The sequence below is a fragment of the Larimichthys crocea genome, chromosome XVII (genome assembly GCF_000972845.2).
Source record: "Larimichthys crocea isolate SSNF chromosome XVII, L_crocea_2.0, whole genome shotgun sequence".
Taxonomy (NCBI): Eukaryota; Metazoa; Chordata; class Actinopteri; family Sciaenidae; genus Larimichthys; species Larimichthys crocea.
In genome coordinates this window covers 7,713,211-7,736,131 of record NC_040027.1, presented here as the reverse complement: position 1 = coordinate 7,736,131, position 22,921 = coordinate 7,713,211, and the positions used below count along the sequence as shown (strand labels likewise).

The window sequence follows — 22,921 nt, the reverse complement described above, 5'->3', positions numbered from 1 at the left end:
ATTGTACATAGACTGCCACATTGGTCTTTAGGGCTACCAGGCAATCTACAATACACTGCTGCTAAATTGGTTGTTTAGCAGCCCAAAACCAAAAGATAGAATACAGATTTATATCTATAGAGTCAACCTTCAAGCAGGAACTCACAAGGGAATACAACTCTACTTCTTGTTTTGTTCAACCAAACTCAAAAACTGCAACATATTCAGTTCACAAAGTCAGAATCTGTACAGACGTGCAGCCCAAACTGGGCAACCATCGCAAGCGTTCTGCCATTGTATATGACTGAGTATGGCAGCTACAGATCAGTTTTTAAATCAGTGTAGATTCAAATCATTAAAGACGAAGCAGACACAGATATGAGTTTGTTCACTGGTGGGTTTCTCAGCATCTGTCTGTGCCGTCCTTCCAGTGTTTACCATCCAGAAGCTTTCACTGCGTTCTGCATCGCCGGTTGATTAACGAGCAATAAAGACAGAAAAGACTCCTACTCAGTCTTTAATTACTTCACTGTAGTTTTACAGCAGCTTTATGTGGAGCAACTCCTCAGTTCTGAATAATTCATAAAAGTTTTGGAGCTGCAGTGATTAGTCGCTTAATCAGCAGTCGACCATTTAATTAATCTGCAACTATTTTGGTGAAAGTTTAGAGTCACTCTGAGTCACAAATTCTCAGATTGAAGTTTCTCAAAGGTGAATATTGTCTGGTTTAGTTCTCCATGACCAGGACCAAAGACTAATCGATTAATCAAGAAAATTATCTACAGGTTAAGCGCTAATGAAAAGAATTTAGCTGATATATTTTGGTGTCTAGTCACACACACAGTCTTGTTTTTATTTCAGATATCTGTCTGAGATTTCTGTCTGTGGGGGTGGGATTCATCTGTGATGCTCACAGGAGAATTTCTTTTCAGAAACAGCATCCATGTTCTGGATAAACCACAGAATACACTTTTTTTTGTATTAAGCAGAAGAAATAGTCCCTGAGGAATACTCAGATCAGGAAACCTGCTTGTATTTCATTTCCATGAAATCTGAGCGAGCAGACACGGAGCACAGAGTACGCCAGTGAAGAATCGTCTCTAAATCCATGTGACAGCAATTTAGGATGGAAGCAGATGCCACCTGATACGAGTCGACGGCATCCGTGTTGGTATCCAGACAGGGCTGATGTCAGCACAGAGCCTCGATAAAGATTCTGGATTTAATACGCAGTCAGGAACAGAAAGGCTTTTGTTTCTGGAAGGGGAAAACGCCTGCTGCTGTTTGGAGCTGTGAATGGCAGCACTAATCCAGCTTCTCACACTGCAGCGGGACACATGATCACACACACAGACGTGCACAGCACTCACGCACAGGCTGAGGGACGTATTTTACAATCCTCACCATTAAAGGCTATATTTTTTAATATATCGGGGGAGGCTCTGGAGTGTTGCCGACTGGTTGGAGTGCAGGAGAGAAACGGAGGTGTTACTATACCTTGGCACTCATAACATAACAGCAAGCGGGCCAGAACACAGGCGTCCGGCTCTGGCATGACAACATGCAATCATAAAATGGCTTTGTGATCCGAGCTGAGACAAATAAAGTCGTCCAATTGTTGGGATGCATCTGGATTTCTATGTGTTACACTGCTGGTTTCAGTGCCAGTATGAAATAGCTTTAGTCAAGGCTTACTCACAGGAACATCATAGTTACAAGTCTTTACAGGTAAAAGGTTTGAGTATTCATATGTTACATTTCAGTTTGTCATCAGGCAAGTAAATCTAGCAAAGAATTAAACATACAGAGCTGAAGATGTAAGTAGCTCCTCTGCTGATGAGAGTCGCACATGTGCAGTACTCATTGGGCTGTCGAGAGAAAATGGTGGCAGGTAAAGACAGGTAAAGTTTAGAAGGCGAAGCAAAAGCGAGCGTTTTATTTATCTGGAAGCAGGTTAGTTGGGTGGCATTAGCGGATGTGGGCGACACTCCAACGATGTGCGCCGCAATTTAATGCAAGTTTGAGAGCAATGCAGATAAAACAAGAGATGATGTCATCTCACTACCACTGTACCTTTGTTGTTTTTAAAATTAGTATAGGGTATGAGTAGATTACCCGGGCATGTGTTTCTCTGGTTTGTTGTGGACAGACGTTCATTGGCAGCATCACAGTAAAAAGACTCGTCTTCACTCTGTAGTTAAACCATCAAACACGACCACGGTCCTTAGAGGCATTGTAAACGCAGGCAGCACTCATCGGTACAGACACTTCAGCCCGCCGTACTAATGAGCCTCGTCTTGGACAGAGCCGTTTCATTGTTTTGTCCTCTGTGGTTCATTTATTTGCCCCAACATATTTCACTCTTCACCCCCACATCCTGTTTTAGAAACAGAGATCTGCAAATAGAAAGCAATAAGCAGCTTCAGGATCTAGACGCTAAGCATGGTCACTATCTGTTTGACCTTTGACCCTAACCACATTTTCTCTTTACCGTCCCTCCCAGCAGAGGTCAAGTGGTGGGCTCTTAATGCCCCCGTTTGGTCTCCTCCATCTTCCTCAGTCCATCAGAGCAGCCCGATGGAGTCCTGATGGAGTGGTGACCTCTGACCTCAGACTATATGCTAACTGACCTGACAGGGCTTCACACAAAGAACAGACACTGATCGTGTTGAAGAGCCATGCTGGTCTTTATGTTCCACTAAAGGATGAGGATGATGACTGGTCCATCTGTCCGAGGTAAGACTTCTCACCTGGAGTTGGCAACTAATGATTTTAAGTATCAACTCACCAAATAATAACTTGTTCTCTGTCGATTAATAAAAGGTATAATGTCAAACATCTGCCGGTCTCAGTTTGTGTATGTGGCATTCTTGTTTGACATTTAAACAAATGATTGATTAACAGATGACTGTCTAATGAGCTAATGAAACTAGTCGTTGCTTGCAGGCCTTTATGAGATGTAGACAAGCTTCAAAACATCACGTTGGAGAACGATAATCAACGATTAACTGTGCAACTGTTCTAGCAAGAATCTCAACAACCAGTGGCTTGATTGCATGAACGTCCCCTGACCTTTCTACTTACCAACACTCGATCGTTTATCGTGAAAATAAAACGGCCTAATCAGCATGAAAGCTGTTCCAGACATTTATGGACTCCAGAGGATGATTTAGTTGACTGTCTGACCTTTGGGACATAATTTCCACCTCAAAACCAGAAATATAACAATCTAAAAAGGCCATGGAATATCCAATGACATTCCTGCTCCCCAGAGGATAAAACCTTTCCTTTCAATGAGCCTGATACGTTTCCTAGAACACCACCTTCGGGATAAACGTTTACACTTTAGCTCCATGACTGGTGATGTTCCAAGAAAATCTAAATCACGAGTGTGGAGTTTATTCAATTCGACGCTGCAGCCTCTAGGGGTTGAGGTTTCAGACTGTCGGTCATGTTTTTAATCCGTCCACCCGACTCTATTTGTTGCCAACTGTGGGCATCCGGCCACTAAAAGGGATTTACAGAAACAAAACATGCCAGGGGATAGCCCTCCCCAACAAACACAAACACACCGAGCCCAGACAGAAGTGCTGCGTGGAGACAAACAAATATTCAGTTGTCAATCAGCGCCTCGTCTGCTTGGCAAAGTTTTCACATAAAAGGAATCATCTGATGGCTTCCCATTTCTTCTCCACAGTGTGACAGTTAGGGATTTAATGTGTGCTTGTAGTTTCACAATGAAGCTTCAGTCTTTTGATCATTCTCAGTTTTTGTGAGCGTAAACAGAGATCCTACAAAAAGACACTGCATAACAACAGGCTGCTCTTAATAGCCGAGATTCCTCTTCTCCAGAACACCTGTGCTGCACTCGTCTGCTCGTATTTCTCCAAACTCGAGAATGTCAAACACTTTTGTTGACTATGAAGATGTATGGCAGCTTTTTACTGCAGCAAACTGGACTGTAACTAAAACACAAAATAAGAGTGAGATGAAACACAAAAACATTTGGTGACCACCTTCATGTTTTTTGAGGTGTTCCTTCCTTTATCACGTAACATTTAAAAGTCATCTTCATTTCTATGCAGATGATATGTAATTATATTTTCAATCATAACGATACTATAATAAAAGGTATCAAAAACCAGATGAGGGAGTTTGTTATATTTTGTGTACATTACAAGGTACTATCACTGTTGGTGTAGTTGCTGATTGCATCAAGGAGAAATTACAGTGGTTGTGAAATGCACTAAAAATACAAAAGGCCTTATCGAGAGCCATTTGTCCATTCAGGGCTATGAAAGAAAGAAATATCTGTAGATGTGAAAGTCTTGTTATAAGGTAACCAAAGCAACTATTCCTCTTAAACACTCATGGAAACATAGTTCTGTCGTGTCCTGTAAATATCTGATGCACTGGACCTTTAAAGCCTGAGATAGAACAGGTGCAATGAAGTCCTGGAGTCTCAGCAAATCCAGGTCATCTCTCTCTGCCTGGTGTCCTCATTCGAGGCCTACTTCGTCTCCACACAAAGCTATTTAAACACTGTAAATACTGGATGTAGAACACAGTGTGTCAGCGTCCTGTCACATCCTTATATCCTGATTTCTCCTGGCGGCTTCAGAGTGAGGGAGGGAGGTGGTGGGGGGGGCTGATGGGAAGGAGGTTATCTGAGGCTGGATGCTGAATCTGACTCCAACGTACGGTACCCTCCCCTCGCTCCCTCACAGACGGATTGGGGGGGAAGGAGGATTGTCTAATGTTTGCTGACTCAACATTTCTGGGAACCTCCTCATGTACAGCCCTGAAACCACAAAGTCACTAAAGTGGGATAGCAACAACATCTGAAGTGCAGGATTAAAAAAACGAAAACAGAAACATCTTCAAGAAACGTCCAGTTAACCACAATAACCTTCAATGGATAGTCTGACCTGGATGACTGAAAATCTTCCTTGTACATAATACCTAAAAAATATCCCTAACATTTGTTTTAACCTACCAACAGTCTAAAAGCCAAAGACATTCAGTTAAAAACAGCAAATCTTCACATTTGAGAAGCTAGTCTCAGTATTTGTTTGCTTTTTTTTGGCATATCTTGTGTGTTTTGATATACGAGGGCTTGTTGTTGCTCACTGGGTTGTGGCGTCATTTACCGATTGCCACCAGAGAGAAACTGGATATGTCTGTCGTAATGGTGAGTGTGTGTTGAGAGTGCTGGTATGCTTTTATCAGCTGGAAACGTGATCGGGTGAAGGAGTGTGTGTTTCAACAATGACTCCATCAAAAACAATCACGACGTGTGCACGGAGGTCATTGTACCAACAAGTTTTCCTGCTCGCATTCTTTCCTTTAACCCTTCACCCAATCGATCGCTCCCAGTCAAATTCTGTGCGTGACCTTTGACCCCTGTGAACTACAGAGGAATCCTGAGTAACAAACTGAGTCTTACCTGAAGTCCTCTGCGCCTCAGAATACTCGAGTCGTCCATGATTCTGTGAGTTCAGGTGTCTTTTGGTTTTCTTTTTTTATTTTACAAAGCTACAAAGTTCAGGCACTTTCTACGAAGCCGGTCCACATGGAGGAAGTTACATCACAGTCTCCTGCTCCTCCTTTCTTTGTCTATCAACTGTCAACAATGATCATGCCAACAGAGACTGTAGAGCTGCCAAGTACGATACTTTATTTAAGAGACGGCCTCCTTTTCAAAGCAAGTCCCTGCTCATGTTCCAGGTCTGCGAGTCCTGTTTCTTCTTTGATGCTGCAGGTGAGTTCACTTTAAAAGAGAATCAAACGTTTGAAGCCCAAAGATTCAGGGATATTCCACTTGGGCATCTCGCAACAAATGTTCAAAAAGGCCGTAGAGAAGATGTTTCCCTTCCGTTATCTCTTTTGTTTACTCCCGGCTGAGGAAGGTGCGGTCTGGATGTAATTGAGGATGGCCCTCTCCTCTGCTTCGTCGTCACAGCACGTGTTGTTCCTGAGCTCGGCCTCTGTCGGCTGCTCTTCCATTCATCCGTTCGCCGCTGGACACACCCCTCTGAGTGAGCACTCCAGCGCTCGGCTCTGTTTTCTAACCCTCCGTTCGTCTTCCCGTCTGCCTCACACCCTTAAGGCACTAGTCCAGAGAAGACTCCGCTACCTCCATTATTCATGGACGACTCGCAATAGAAATTAATGATGACAATGGGGCCTCAGGGGGTGGATGAAGAAGGGAGAGAGGGAGGCGAAACATTAAATGGGAAAGGCACCAGCTTGCTACCCTCTGGCCTAATTAGAACTGAGCTGTCCCGGACGAGAACCCGAAAATCTGTGCAGAAACACACGCAGGGTGCTGGCCCTCACGACTTTTCTTTCGCCAAGAGCGACGGTCAGGACAGACAGAGTCGGCAGAGTTTAGAAAAGAAGCTCTGCGTTCTCTCGATCACTTTTTCAGTTCGGGACGAGAAAAAAAAACACAGAAAGAGAATCCCGAAAAACAAAAATCACACGCTTAAAGCTGCCGGACCCGCCTCAGCGACAGAGAGTGGACAGAAAACAAGAGCTTGTTTGTTTGCTAGCAGCGGTCCACTGAGCGAGGAGGCACCTCGCATCCATCTCCATGCCAACCGGCCGGGCCAGATTCCATCTGGTTGAAGCCGGCAGGAGCTCAGGGACTCCCACACACACACACTCACAACTGTCGAGACCACATGCAAGCCCGTCACACACGCTAGTCATCTCCTCATCTCCGCTGTCCTCTTCTGCGTCCTCTCCTGCATCTCGCAATCTTTGGTGTTGTTCCAAACGGCTGCAGGAAGGAGGAGATCCGGCACAGCTGGGAGTGAGGACACAAGAGGAGGAACGAAGGAGGAAGGACGAGTGCAGATACTGTTTGTCCTCCCCTCTCAGAGGAGCACAGATGTGGCCTCTCTCCGTCTCTTCTGTTGTTGCTTTCTTTGCTCTCTCTTATGTGTCAGTATGCTCACATGCTCCGACTCCTCCCCCGTCCTTTCATCACACGCTCTCCCTCGCTCTCTCTCCCTCTCTCTCTGCGGAGGCGGCCAATCAGGCGCCGGCAGAGGACAGAGACTTCGTTTGCGATGAATGGAGGGAGGACAAACGCTCCGCCTCCTCCTCCTCCCCTCACTCCTCTGCACCGTGTCCACCGCCACAGCCTCGCTCGCTCTAATCAAAACAAGAGGGTGTGTTCACACACACACACACACACACACACACACACACACACACACAGAACAATCTGTGGTTCATGTTTTATTATTGTGTATGGATGAATTAATCATGAGTGCGCTGATCAGAGGCTTCGGATGATTACTAATTCAACACATCGCAGCTCTTCAGCATTCACTGGCTGCGTCCTCTCAAATGTGACAAAAGTATGTGGACGCTTTAACGTGTCACCTGAAGAAAACATGTTCATTAATCTTCTGCTGCTCACACAGCCTCCGCTCTGCTGCTCTCAGATCAGCCATCAGACGCTGAACCTGCTGCAGAGATTTGTTATTCTGCCTGCAGCAGATGGTTTCTTACACAGAACCGTCGTTAAAGGGCAGGCACTTTCAAGAAACACCCGGCAGGTGATTGGATGAACCATCTGACAATCACCATCTATCACAGACGAACTTCAGGTCAGATCTACGAGCCATGAAGCCAGGAGAAGAACAAAAACATCGCTGTGGTCTGGACTTGAAGCCTGGAAAGATGAATCCTCACATGATCTCGAGTCCAGCTGCCTCACAGGTTCAGGATTTTGTTCACAAAACAATCACTGAGGTCCAACACTGACGTTGGGTGATCAGATCCGACTTACAGTCCATCCCAAAGGTGTTGGACAGGCTTTGAGCAGATCTTCTGGCACAAAATGAGAAATCATTCTTGACGTCTCGCCCGGTAAAAACAAACTGGGGAAATGATTTCTTTACGGAGAAGTTGGAGCTCCATTTGAAAAACATGCTTGTGGCAAAATGGAGCATTTGTGATTTGATGCATTAAATAATTAACACAGCATCAGTGTGACGTGAATATCTTTTGGACTGCTCTCGTTGGCTTGTGACGGACGTTTTTCAAAACATGAAACGTTGAACTGAATTATCGACCGGGACAGAACGAGACACAGACGCAGAGCTGATTCCTGGAAACATGTTTTATCAGATACATTTAGATCATTAAGGCTCTGTCTGAATAAAAACAGGATCACAGATAACAGCAAACCAGGACGCTATTTTTAAACTGCTGAGCCTCTTCTGCGATAAAGAGACAGAAACAAAAATGGGAGAACGAGGACAGAAAACAGAAAGAAGGAGGCAGAGATATGGAGGTGGAGAGTGGAGAGAAGGCAGAGTGGCTGGTGTCCTCCTACGCTCCACAGAGAGCGATGACTCACAAAGAGATGAGAGACTGTTAATGAGCAGGGACGGGTGGGCTGAATAACCAAGAAGAAAATAGTTCTCTCAGTCTGCATGCAGGAATACACCGAACACAACGCACTGTGATGTATGTTCAGTCTCTGTGAGGAGAACCCAGACTTTGAGTAATGTTGGTGAAACAGTGTGAGGCCTCCTCCTCCTTCTCCTCCTCCTTCTCCTCCTCCTCCTCCTCTCTGCCGGGCCCCCAGCTCCTGGTCAGAGCCTCTGTGTTAATGAGAGCAAAGGCCAAAGGAGGCCACAGAGAGGAATGTTCACACAGCCACAATGAGACTGACTGGCTCACTGGGATGACTGGTCGACTGGTTTCTGACCGTCTGGAGAGGCCCGGATAAGTAGCTGGTTTGTCGGCTCAGACGTACTTGTCACATATTTGTTCGAGCTTCATTTGCTCGTTAATATCCTGCTGTAACCACCTTCAGTCGGGCTGAGAGGGCTGATGTAAACCTCTGATAATTAAGCTGAGCAATTTTATCGATCCTGCGATATATATCGATATTTTGTTTCCCCAGAAAGTATCGATTTTTACATGGGGGTTCGACACATTAAGTCCCGTTCAAATCCCGTGTTCTGCCCGGCACTGCTCGCTGCCCATTTTCCCCGTTGGCTTTGCAGGAAGAGCGATCAGGTCACAGCCGCTAGTGTCGCTGCAGAGCATTTCTAGCAAGTTACCCGTCTAGATACTGTCTGTACACAGACACCGACGTCTTCCTCTTCCTGTTTACGCAGTCAGAGCGAGGAGAACAGACTCTGCTCCCACCACTTTGGGTTTAGGATTGTTAATATCTCTGAAACGGTTTATGATGGAGAGATGTGTTTTGTTTTCCTGAGATTCCGCTGAAGACGGAGATGTGCGGTTTGTGTCTGTCCGACACTTCCTTGTTGTTCTGTCACCGCGTAAAAGACAGTTTGAAAATAGATGTTTGGCAGACTTAAAGCGCAGTCGACGAATGGACAAACCAGTCAGTGGAAGGTATCTATGACGTATTCTGTATCAAAAGGGGCATTATTTTATTGATCTTCACGTATTTGGTTGAAAAACTGCATATGTATGTCAGGCAAAGGATTTAAAAATAATATATCTATTCAAAAACTCTTCACCAGTACTGTTTGAGATGTGATATGACAAAAATCATTTTGTCCAGCATTTGCAAGCTGTAGACTCTGTCTACAGTCTAGAGTATCGCTATCGAGTATCGCTACGGCCCTACTGATAATCTGTTCCTGAGGAAAGTATGATGATCTGATCGAGTCTGTCAGAAATGTTTCTGTGCATGTTCACCCTCGAGACGCTGTCGTCTGAACAGTGAAGGCACAGGCTTTACTGTCGCCAACGTTGGTCGTGTTTCCGTCAAAATATGGAACGAAAACGTGAATGAATGTTTGTTGCCGATCTCTACCGTTATGTGAATATTGGACATTGTGTTAGTCACATCAGATCTGTGCGGAGTCACGAGAGCCATGAGGAAACAGCTCATCAGTCATGTGACTTTAACGTTCGCTACGTCACGACTTATTCAGACACGACCAGCTTCCTTCTGTTCACCACAATAAAAGCCCCGGACATACACGCTGTTACTGCTTACTGGATGAAAGCTAAGTTCATGTAATCTGATGTTCTTCAGCGTAACCACGGCGACATACAGAACATCTACGCTGAGCAGAGGAACTGTGGATGATGTGAAAGAAAAGAGAGAGACTGAGGAGGAGGAGAAGAGTTGTTTTCTTCACACGCAGCTAATTAAAGCAAAAGCCCGTTACTGCTCTGTTTTATGTCTCTGCTGTATTGGAGGTTAATTGAAGCGGTGGCCCCGGCTGTCAATGACGAACTGCCAAGAGCAGCATTTTTTCTCTGTCTGGTAAAAAAAAGAAAAAGGAGAGAGAAGTCGTTCCTTTGACCTGGCGCTCGCTCCATGTTTGACCACACGAACAGTCAGAGCGCTCAGACTGTGGCAGGGCTGTTTTTAGCTGACAGCGTCAGGCTTGTTGAGCCCTGTCAAAACCAGAGACCCGGTTACCCGACCTCTCTACGAGACTGTCCGTGCAGTCTGCTACCAGCTACAATCACAATATATTCACCGGATGTTTTTACAAAGACTGACAGTCTGGAGAGAAAAGCGTGTCCGTGATGACACCAACAAAAGACTGGAGATAAAACCACCACATTTCATTCTTCATTCTTAGTTTCTTGTTCCTAAAACAAAACAATAAAGACACTTTTTTAATTTGACTTTTATCCAGGTTCATTCAGCTAAAACAGCAAAATGAATCTGAAGGTGTGGACAGGTGATCTGTGCTCACCAGCTCATCGCACAGAGATTTATCGAGGTTCAAATGTTTGTGAGGTGACAGGTCAGTGGAGACAAAGTCAGGGCATGTACACACACACAGACACACACAGACACACACACACACACACACTGGACGCTTTTACACCGCCGGCATGTTATCGTTTCACATTCTAACGTGACGATGTGGAAACAGGAGACCTCCGACTGGTTGAGGCTGAAGATAGAAACAAATATCTCACACACACAAACACACACACACACACACACACACACACACACACACACTCCTCTGGGAGTGTTTCAGAAGCGTTTCTCCTCCAGGCTTTGTTTACTGGGTCAGATTTGGTTTTTCATTTTCCTGTTTCATGTTCTTCTAAATGTATCTACATGTGGAAATATGCTACGTACTTTATTTGTTTTGGGTGTTTTATTTTGAAAATCTACCGTTCTCCATGTTTCTGCGTTTCTGTGTCTGGCTTCCTGTCTGTGTAAAGTGACGTGGGCTGCTCGCGGCGTCCGTCAAAAATAGAAGAGCCCTGTTGAATTTAACGCAGAGCCGAGCGGAGGCCCGTTTCTGGGACTCTTCTGAACCGGACCACGGCAGCACCGGTTCTGCTTCACTGCTTCACAGTAAAAGCCTCTGTTAATCGTTAAGTAGAAAAAGTCGTGAACAAATCACAAAAAGTGGAGCAGGTGTCAGTGTGTGTGTGTGTGTGTGTGTGTGTGTGTGTGTTCTAATACTGAAGTTTATTGGTGTGTATTTTATGAGCTCTGCTGACTGTTTACAGATGCAGCCGCACAGAATTTGCCAGCTGGTCCATGACAGCCGCTTGTTTATCTGAATCCGGTGGATGGATATCTGTGTTCTGACGGGCTGGTACTGTTTGTTCTGTTTTAATCTGTGCACACGTCCCTGCAGCCGCTCACCTCTGGAACTGTGACGGACGTTTGAAGTCATTCAGATATTCGAGTACTCTCATTGAATTAATATCAGAGGACTTGAACTTTAAAACACGACTTGGGGCGGTGATCGAACCGGCGAGGATGGAACTGTCTACGATTAACAAGTTGGTTGTCTGGTTGCTAACGGTAACGTTAGACTCAATATGTTGAATTAATACCGACACGGAGTACTCGAGTACTCGGAGCAGTCGGTGTGTCTTCCAGTATATTTTCTATTGAAGCCGTTTCCTGTCCAAAGCTTCATGAAGAGGACGTAGATTTAGAAACTTTGTGGTTCTCGGAGCGTTGTTTAAATGTTTGAATGGAACGTTCCTTTTATTTACGGTTTTGTTGTTTAATTAGAAACGACTGACTACGACATCAAGCACGTCTGCCACACAGTCATGGCCAAGTCACACAATGAAAACACATGAACAGGAAGTCACACACACACACACACACACACACACACACACACACACACACACACACACACACAGGCTGTTGTGGCAGACGAGGCCGTCGTCCTCGTTGTGTAATAACGGAGATAAAGAGCTCCTGTTTGTGTGACTTCATTTATCAGCTTGAGAAGTCGGTCGACTGTTCGTCTGACTGTCCTGCAGCCAGCTGGCCGTCTGTCAGGACTGATACCTCCCCGCTCAGAGTGTGTGTGTGTGTGTGTGTGTGTGGTTAGAGCATGTGTGTGTGCACACAGTGGGGTTAAATGAGGTCATGGCAGGAAAAGAAAAGTTTGTGTGAGAGAGAACAGAATTAAAGAAAGCCTGAGACAAACAGAGCGAGGTTAGAATGAGAAACACGAGGCCGCAGTGTTGAGATGACAGCTGAGTGTGTGTGTTTGTGCGTTATGCTGACAGGCGGTGTATTGTGCTGATGGTGTGTTTGAACATCAGCCTCCTCAGACAGGACAGCAGGAGTAAGCTCAGCCTGAATACATTAAACAGCACGGTGTTCGTTACAGACTGACGAAGCGTTAGCTGAGTCCATCCACGACAGGAGGAGGAGGAGAAGGAGGAGGGAGGAAAAAAGTGGAAAAGGAGGAGGAGGAAAGAGGAGGAGAGGAGAGAGGAGGAGGAGGAGGAGGAGGAGGAGGAGGAGGAGGAGGAGGCTGGATCAATCTGTGCACGTATCTCCGTTTTTGACCTGACATAATCACAAGTCTTGGAAAGTTCCAGTCCCAGCAACGAAGGAAGTAACGTCTACTCGGCCCCTTAATGAGGCTGCATACGTACGGATGCCCCTGTGAGACACCAGGAGTCATCATACCATGAAGGTTACACCTCCTTCAGGTGGTGAAATCCAACATAAGTCCAACTCAGTTGAAGTGGACAGAATGAAACGACAAACAAACCTTTAACACGGATAACTACGGAACTGTTACGTCACTTTAAGAGTTCATGAGCAGCTGATGATCTTCTTTAACTTTCCCCCCTCAAAGCAGAGATGTAAAGGTGACATCACTCTGAACCACATGATATACATAATTAACGATGAGTCTACAAGTTATTCTGCGACGCTGCTCTTCAGTCTGGTAGTCGTACCGGCACTACACTGTACTACATATAGAAGAAGCCGCCGTGTCTGAAGGTAAAAGTGTGACGCTCGACAGCGATGTGTTGTACATCAGTGTGACAGAGCTGAGTGTCAAACTCTGAGTCCACGGAGGGCCAGACTCATTTAAAGTTTTAATAACAAACCAGTTATGTACCGGTTAATTTAACGGGAACTTTCCCAATTTAGATGTTTCCTTCTGTTGCTGGCAGCCGAAGGCTTTCATTTATTCCAGGAGTTAATAATTATAACGCCGTGAAGTGGAAATGTGAAAGTCTACAAAGCTTTACTCATGACAACAATATAATGTTTGATGGATTACACAAGTCAAGGAAGGTTTTCTTTTAACTTGATTTTTATATCATGGCCACCGACTGCTGCAACCCAAAGACACAAAGAAGAGAGATCACATGACCGTCTGATGATTCATCCATCCATCTATCCATCCATCCATCCATCCATCCATCCATCTATCCATCTATCCATCCATGGTCAGGACATCGATATGAACTGAACTGAAACTTCTGAAAGAAACTACGATGACGTTTCTCAGCCGAGCTGTGAAGGGAGCGCACACCAGTGTTTGAACCACCTGTTTTAATCTTTTAATTTTTCAGACTAAAAATGTACAAAAACATGAAAAGTCTTCAGTTTTCGGAGCCTTCCGTCGAGATGGAGGCGTCAAATTTTGTGATGGAGCTCAGACCAGATCAAAGAGGAGAAGAGAGGAGGAGAAGAGGAGGAAGAGGAGGAAGAGGAGAGGGGGAGGAGGGATGAAAAGGACACAGCGTTGCATAAAGCTTTTCCCCATCGGAGGGGGGTTGATAAGAAAACGCTGAGTAAGGCAGAACGATGGAGAGAGAAGGCTGATGAAAGAAAAGAGAGAGACAGAGGACAAACTGTGAAGACAGAGATGAATGCTGTGGCCCAGTTCTTCCCCTCACTTTCATGATTTCGTGGTACTCTGAGGTCCAACGTGTCCTCAAACTAAGCAGTTATTCAGCATCCGCAGCTACCCAGAAGACCTTGCGAACAGTTCAAGAAAAAGGTGAACAGTGAAGGGCAGACGGGTTTTAAAGAGCCGGTTCTACTTTTTAAAGAATACTGCACCGCACTGCTGAGAGACTTTTAAACATTTACCGTCACCTTCACTGCAACGACCAGAGGAAGTAACAGAGTACAGATACTTCATGAGTATTCTATCCGTACATTCTAAAAAAGCTTCGTTACTTGGTGGTGAAACCTCATCACGACACGACATGCTGCTTTAAATCCGACTTTGTTAACATGTTCACATTGGCTCATTTTTCTGGTTCGTGTGCTTCTGAATATGTAAATCTATAAACATACGTGGTTAAATTGTTTTGGCTGTTTTTATTCCCAGAAGTTTGCGCGGGGAGTTTTATTTTGATAATCGTGAGTGAAATTTTGAGTGAAGATTTTCATTTTGCATCGTTGTGCAGCTTCTCAACATCACGACTCTTTGCATATCACAAAGATTACAATGTTCTGGTATTACACAGGAATATAATGTGTGTGTATTTTATACTTGTTTGTAGTGTTAGATTTGCACAGCAGATACAATCAGCACTGTGCTACATCACAAACTCTGTGTTAAATAAAACTATAAATGAAAGACTCGAGTCAACTGTGGTAACTTTCCTCGTCACTGTCAGCTGATTATATAAATTCAAATTTGACTAATTTAGCCAGAAGTTAACTTTCACTTTAAAAACACGGTCACACGTCTACAAGAAGTCTTTGTTCAGCTTTCTCCAGGAGGAATTTAGCCAGAAATGAGTTTCTCTCTTCTGTCCACGCCTGTAAACAATGAATGAGAGCGTGCAGGAGAGTTTATTCTGTGTCCAACCACCCACAGCTTTGTCCTGAGTCTTGTCAGAGCTCCACAGCAGCTCTGGAGGACTGAAGCGGTCTTATCACGAAGAGCAGTGAAGCCTGGTGTCGTCAGTCTGACCGGGGTCTGGGCTCAACTTGGCTATTTCTACTGTCAGGGAGAAAAGGCCAATTGGAGAGCGAGCTCTTGACAATACAGAAGCGCACACGCACACACACACACACACACACACACACACACACACACAGAGCTTATTTAAAAGTGCTGCAGAAGGCTGTTTTATCCGCGGCTGGCTGAGTCAAACCTCCTCTCTGCACGCCGCACTGAGCTGATTTCTATCTTGTAAATGTGTGTTGGATTTTCTGTTTAACTAGCGGGTTGAAAAGTTCAAACTAGTGTTGTATAAAGTGTAAAGTGTGTGTGTGTCTGTGTGTGTGTGTGTGTGTGTGTGTGTGTCTGTGTCTGTGTCTGTGTGTGTGTGTGTGTGTGAGTTCAAACTCAGTTCAAAACATGTTCTTCGCTGTGGTCACTGCGTTTCTGTTTATCATCCGCTCAGTCGAGCCACACTGGAGACTCTTCAGTTGAAACAACAAACACTGACTGACTGACTGACTGACTGACTGACAGTCAGTCTGTTGTTCTGTCCTTGTTCCTCCCTTCGGTGAGCTTTGTTTTGGTCTGCAGGCGGACACACAGGAAGTTTGTTGTGAAGCAGCGAGCGGAGAGAGAGATGTGGGAATACAGAGACAGGAAACAGCGAACACACAACCAATGTTCGCTGTTCTGAACAGGACCGGATAAATAAATAAATACATACATGTCCTGAATTATGCAGAATCTGGAGTTACAACAGTAAACTTCACATACATGTCCCAACAGTTACATGTTGTTATATCCTCTATGTAACATTCAGAACGATGACACCTTTGGACCAAACTACTACAACTACATACTAGAAAATACCTGCAGGAAGTTTAATTGCTTCTTTAATTACTACAAATCAAATCTGGCAACATTTATCAGACTTGTTTTCTCTCTCCAGCTCTGAAGTCTTTTAAAAAAGTGTCTTCCACACTGAAACTGCAGAAATGCTTCTTTCACTTCGTGTCCACTTTGACTGAGAAAAACAGAAGTGCTTCTTGAGAACAGACATCTGATGAACCGACTGTTCAGTCTCACAAACGCCGAGCTGTTATCGTTCTGTTTGTATCTTAATATAGATTATGTCACATGACAGGTGTCCGTTAGCCGTGTCTCTGTCCACATCACAAAGACAGACACATCGCTGCGAACACGTAGAAAGATTCAGCCTTGTCAAAGCACAACAACAGATTGAAAGCTGAGGCCATTAAAGAGAACTTGTGTCCACTAAGTGTTGGAAAGACGTTTCACTGCTTTTATGACGAGAACTGAGTAAGGCCATAAAACCTGAGAAAAGCATCGCTCATCGATTTTCACTCCCATCGTCATCTTTAAACTGAGTCGTTCATTCTGGACTAAAAACCTGGAAAAATCTATCGTTTCTTTTATTTTGGAAGCCCGAGCGCAGCCTCGACTTCTGCTAAGAGACCACAGACATAAAGAAGACATGATGTCAAACAGACAAATCAGATCACACTGTACAGATCATCTTAAACTAAATCAGAATATTTAGCCTCTCTGTCCTGAGACTGATGTTTTTATCACGTTAGTGACATAAACAGACGCAGTCAGACTGTGTTTGTTCGCTGCATGCAGAAGATAACGGCAGGTAATAATCTGCAAACACAAAGAAGCGAGTGCAAACATGACACGGAGGGTTTTATCGAAAGAAGATTTTCTGTGGCTCACCGGCTCAAAGACGAGAAACAAAAACGACAGAGAGAGACGGAGAGGGATGGAGGGAAGGAGGGCAGTGATGGTGAGATGGAAAGACAATTCAATTTCCTCTCCGTCATCAGAGATGGGCGATACGGTCCAAACTGGATTAGCTCATCCCAAATAGAACAGAACAGGGTTTGAATGTCTGCATGAAGCAGGAAGCATTCGGTGTAATGCTGCACAGGACTGTGGTGATCTGTGTGTAACCTCAGACAGACGCAGACAGAAAAATCAAGATCAGTCAGAAGAATCCGTTTGCGTTGCATCACGGTGTCTTCTTGAGTCTATAACAGATCAAGTAATGGAGCTTTTCAGCCTCTTTTAGCTCCTAGTTTTGTTTTTTCATCAACCTAACAGCAGACAGACACAGAGTTCAGAGTTAAGTGCAACATCGAGCAGCTACAAAGCCAGAGCTAAAAGGACGGGACTCAAAATGAAAGTCCAATATTTACTGTCCTTTTAGCTCTGGTTTGGTCTCCACCAACTGCTGAGGGAAATCTGGCTTTGTACAAGTTCACGAAAACAGCTACTCACTGCTGGAAAACTGGTACTAGGAGCTAAAAGAGGCTGAGAAGAGGAAACAAATTAGGACCAGTAAGAGCTTAAAGCAGAGAGTTTTGCATCGATGTGGCCGAATCAATCTTTTTCCCTCAGCGGTTTCAAGGAACACACAGCATGGACCGACTACTTAACGCTCAATAACAATGCCTCTGTAGACGATGAGCTGAACAAATCCTCTCCGTCTCTGTTGTTCTTCCTTTTACCTCTCAACGTCCTGATCTCGAGCTTTCTTTTCTCTGGCTCGGTCTCTAAACGTCATGAGAAAAGTTGAGAATCTATCCTGTTCGAGAGGAAGATGACCCATCTGGTTGGATTCACAGAGTCTTAGAGGTGATGGATCCACTAACGCTCGTCTCATTTTAAACTTTCTCAAAATCAAAACTGTTTTTGCTTTCCCGCTGTTTCCAAACCGTTCTTTCTCTTCGAGACTCCAGTTTCATTAAAAGTCTTTATGAAATGTCTTTGGTTCTAATCAAACTCTAATGGGAGAATTAATGGTGTTTCCTATCCAGCTGCCAAAGCACTGGTTTGTTTGCGGCTTGTGGTTTGTATTTGTATTTCTTCGCTTGTGAAGCCAATAAAAGCTGTTGGCAAATGATGAAACATGCTATTAGGAGTGAAGTGAAAGAGGAAAGACAGATGACCATGAGGAGGAAATGGAAGCCAACAAACAACATCAACAAAGAAGCCTCTCGACAGCAGGCAAAGGAGCATTTTTAATTGTTTTATGTTGTACCGTGACTAAACCTGCAGTTTGTTGTTGACAGACATTTCAAGGATTTTCCATTGTGATGACTACAACTCCGTGAAAACAGCATAAAGTGAATTATAATGACTTCAGTCCCATTTGGATGGGATTAACATTTCAGGGGAAATGAAATATTCACTGTGCTCCTCTCCAATTTAACTCATTGTTGCGGAAAACATCTTAACCGTCGTGAAATTGCAGGTTATGGTCTGTAACAGGCATGGACAGAGCCAAGAGACTCCCCGAGGAAGGAGGAGACTGGGAGGGTTGAAGGGGAGGCGCAGAGGGGGAGAAGTTAGGCAAAGATACTGTGGGAGGTGAATTTAAGTAAACACACAGATATGAAACACATATTGATATTATTCAGCGTGACTTACACTTCCCGAAAATATTATTATCTGTGATGTTCATCATGAACAAATGTCCATAAATCTGAAATGACAAAAGACGCTGCAGAATCGTCACATTTGAGTTTTGCGATCAGCAGCTGATTCAACGTTAAATTGAGCTAATTTGCCAATATATATAAACAAAAAGTCAAAATGCTAAAACCTTCGATGAGCTCTCACTCTACTGATGTTTTTAATGATCTCTAATGTCATACTGCCTCACAGATAGACCCTCTGACCCTCTGACCCTCACTTCACCCCAAACTTATCCACTGCAGAGCACAGCAGATCTCTGTGGGGGACTCATCTCACCTCTCCGTCTCACACCTGCACTCAGAAACACAGATTTTATCGCCGTGGTCCTCAGGGAAGGTGTGAAAAACTTAACCGTAAAGGAATGTGTGCTACTTGTACGTGTCTTGACAAGTCTTGCTAATTCATAAGCAGAGTTGGGAATCGAACCTCAAAGAGAAATACGCTCTGAGCACCGAGAACTGAAACTGGCACCAAATGACTGATCAGAATCTTTGATCTTTGATTTGAATTTTATCTTGGCAGGGAAAGTCAGTGAAATATTAAGCCAGGTACAACTGCAGTGAACAGCAGAGAGTACTTGGTAAACTCTACAGGCAAAGTATTTCCTTTCCTGACTTCCATACATTACTGTATGTTTTTATGCTCACTAAGGTGGATAGCAGTCAGCTCTGGCATGTTTTACACTGCTGACAGACTGTGGTTACTCAGCCCAGGACGGAGTTAGTCTGGATGTCCTTGGATGCTGGGAACTGATCCGTATATAGGTCGCTATTGATTAGGAAAAAGGAGTGATCGATGCCGAGTGGAATCCTCTGGGGGAGCCACACACAAAGACACTCTGTGCAGGCTACAGTGGTCATATAACATTAACACTGTGTTACTGGGCAAAACGATGAAGACCAAAGGTTGACGTACAGTAATAACGCTCTTCATATAAGCAAATAAACAATGTGATGGAGCCATGGCGAGATGATTAGTGAAGTTCCCAGACTGTCCAGATATTTGGCGTGTTCTCAGAGGAAAAAATGATTGTCAGCCTGCTCACTCCCAAACTGGCTGAAAATATCTTATTATTGGTTTGATGAACATGAACATGAAGCAATGACGGACTGTGGTTAGGCATCAAAACTTCAGGGAAAGATCATAGTTTGAGCTAAAATAAGAACATTACCTTGCACACTGTTGATTCCACCAACCTCCTCTCTATGCTGACGATGACACTTTCTACTATGTGACCTGCCTCCTTTGCTCCCGTCATAATAACTACAGGCACTAGACGCTGACGCCTAACAATAAATGTAAATATGGGTCATGACGAGCTTCTTGCACAGACAATACCAGTTATTCCTGGTTTCCTTTTCTATCATTGAGTAAACTGACTGACATATTTTATGGATATTTCAGATTACATAACAGTACAGATGAACTGGGGTGTCGATTAGCTGGATTTCCAATCTGACCTGTGGCCCTTTGCTGCATGTCGTTCCTGTCACTGTCAGCTGTCTCTGTCAAAAATAAAGCTTGAAAAAGGCCAAACTGTCTGGACTGACAGATCCTGACTCCTTCATCTGGCATTGATTTTACATTAAACAACTACATCTTATTCAACAGCACACTGACAACACTGCAATGTCTGTTTCCTTCATTCCTCTCCTCATTCAGGGACCTTTTACTCTATGAGACTTACAGCTCAAAGAGATGAATACTTTCCCTTCTAAGTGTCCTCCAAGTGGCATTTAAATGACTACTTGTGGATTCAGCACACTTTCTGCTGTCTGCCGTGTGAGCGAGTCGAAGCAGAAAGCATTAGCTCACAATGAGACATGAAAACAAGCTGGGAGAGAGCCGTTTCTACAAAATCTCTCAGAGGATGAAGTCTACAGTGCAGCTAGACGTGACACAAAGGAACAAAGGACTGTCTATGTGTAATGAGAGCTACAGGAGCTGGACTCAGTGACCCCTCCATCTGTGAAAGAAGATATCTGTAAGGTAAAGGACATAACTTCAAATAAACTTCTTGACAGAAGGAAGTTACCATCTATCTGGCAACATTAGCTCACAGCGAGACGTGAATGTAGCAGAGCACAAACAATGAGCGTCCTGCTGTGACAGCGCTGCAACAACAAATGCTGGCAAATGATAAATTAGGCAATATTATGCTCAAGGGGACTTCTGTGTCCCGATACAACTGAATGAATGAATAAACGTGGAATCAGTGAATTTAATGACGCCTCTGACACAGAAACACTACGGTGGATCAGTAACACGCACAGTTATAAATAAACAAGTCTCCAGGGCCTCTAGGAATGAGATCACACTGTCACTTATACCTGGCTGAGGTGTGATCAACTCCAGATGTGGTCCGCAGAATCAGATTTCATTCTTATTGCAATGCATTTAATCAAATGATTCATTGTTTGGTCAATAGGAAAAGGAAAAGTCCATTTAGTCTTATGAGCCTAATGTGACGATTCCAGCAGCTTGCTTTGTCCCAAATAGTGTTGATTTATCTTGAATTGTGTTGATTTATCTTGAATAGTGTTGATTTATCTTGAATAGTGTTGATTTATCTTGAATTATGTTGATTTATCTTGAATTGTGTTTATTTATCTTGAATAGTGTTGATTTATCTTGAATTATGTTGATTTATCTTGAATTATGTTGAATTACCTTGAATTGTGTTGATTTACCTTGAATTGTGTTGATTTACTTTGAATTGTGTTGATTTATCTTGAATTGTGTTGAATTACCTTGAATTGTGTTGATTTACCTTGAATTGTGTTGATTTATCTTGAATTATGTTGATTTATCTTGAATAGTGTTGACTTATCTTGAATTATGTTGATTTATCTTGAATTATGTTGAATTATCTTGAATTGTGTTGAATTACCTTGAATTGTGTTGATTTACCTTGAATTGTGTTGATTTACTTTGAATTGTGTTGATTTATCTTGAATTGTGTTGAATTACCTTGAATTGTGTTGATTTACCTTGAATTGTGTTGATTTATCTTGAATTGTGTTGATTTATCTTGAATAGTGTTGATTTATCTTGAATTATGTTGATTTATCTTGAATTATGTTGATTTACCTTGAATTGTGTTGATTTATCTTGAATTGTGTTGATTTATCTTGAATTGTGTTGATTTATTGTCTTGTCCACGTATATACTCTATGCTCTATAAATTAAAAGGCCTTGACTTCATCAAAAAAGCTCAAAATCATGTTTTGATGATCTTTTTTTAATTACCTCCACATTTTCCTTACATCATTGTTTCTATTTGATATTTCTCATGCTGCTTTTTATATCTTACAATTATTTACTTTATCCTTATGATCCTCAGGTGCATTACATGTTATGAAAGGTGAAATAAAAGTTTATTAGTGAAGCCAGGTGTAAACAGGGTCAAAAGGACGCATGAAATATTCTGTAATGAAGTCCAAAACAACAAACAAACCTCTGCAACGCTTGTAATGTTCAGTGATTAAACTTTATGGTCATTTTTGAGGTAATAAACACACACAAAACACACTGTCACGTGTACGTACTCACACTCACACTGAGGCTCTAAAGAGCAGGCAGGCAATTCTTCTAATAATTAATACCTCCAGTAGAGATCGATGCATTGTGTGATGGATGGCTGGCAACATAATGCACAGAGAGGGGAAGGAGGAGAAGACGAAGCAGTACGTGAAGAAAAAAGCAGTAATGGGATCTTCTCCTGAACTCATGTGGTCGATAGAGATCATATATCTGCTGAATCTGACCGACCCCAGATCTGTGGCTGGAAACCAGGGCTGCAGTTAGAGCTCTAAATGACTTGTTACGGTCCAGGACTATAACCATAACACAGGCTGACCTAAATTGGAAGGCACCTGGCTGAGCAGAGGCTGTATGCAAGCCAAGGCAGGCTTCATAAGACAAAAGAAAGAGACAAAGAGGAGAGAGAGGCCGAGAGCCAGCGGTGTGTGTGCTCTAACCCTGTTAGTGTGATTGATGTTGGACATTAGGTTTTAGACCAGAGGAGACCGGTGGGTCGACTCAGACTTAAAACCATATATCACCACAGCACAGAATGTCCCTGCCCTGCTCCATTAGAGAGGCAACAGCTCACTTTCCTAATTAACGACCATTCATTAGTGTGTGTGTGTGTGTGTGTGTGTGTGTGTGTGTGTGTGTGTGCGTGCTTACAAGACAAAAAGCTTGAGGGGGGGTGCTAATAAAACTAAGTACAGCAGCTTTCCAAATAAGCCACCAAGCTGTCAATAATCCCT

The 22,921-nt window shown here is 43.6% G+C and overlaps 1 protein-coding gene across 5 annotated transcripts in view; it reads right to left on the bottom strand.

Annotated features, from left to right (window-relative positions):
- The window catches only part of mast2 (microtubule associated serine/threonine kinase 2), a 130,840-nt gene that overhangs the window by 61,518 nt on the left and 46,401 nt on the right, over positions 1-22,921 (bottom strand). Inside the window, exon 1 of one of the 5 annotated variants that reach the window (XM_027290110.1) lies at positions 5,426-6,923. The exons of the other annotated variants lie outside the window; for them this stretch is intronic. Within the exon in view, the coding sequence (XP_027145911.1) occupies positions 5,426-5,464 (39 nt within the window). The 5' untranslated portion in view covers positions 5,465-6,923. Of the gene's footprint in view, positions 1-5,425; positions 6,924-22,921 lie in introns of those variants that run through there. 5 annotated transcript variants of the gene reach the window in all.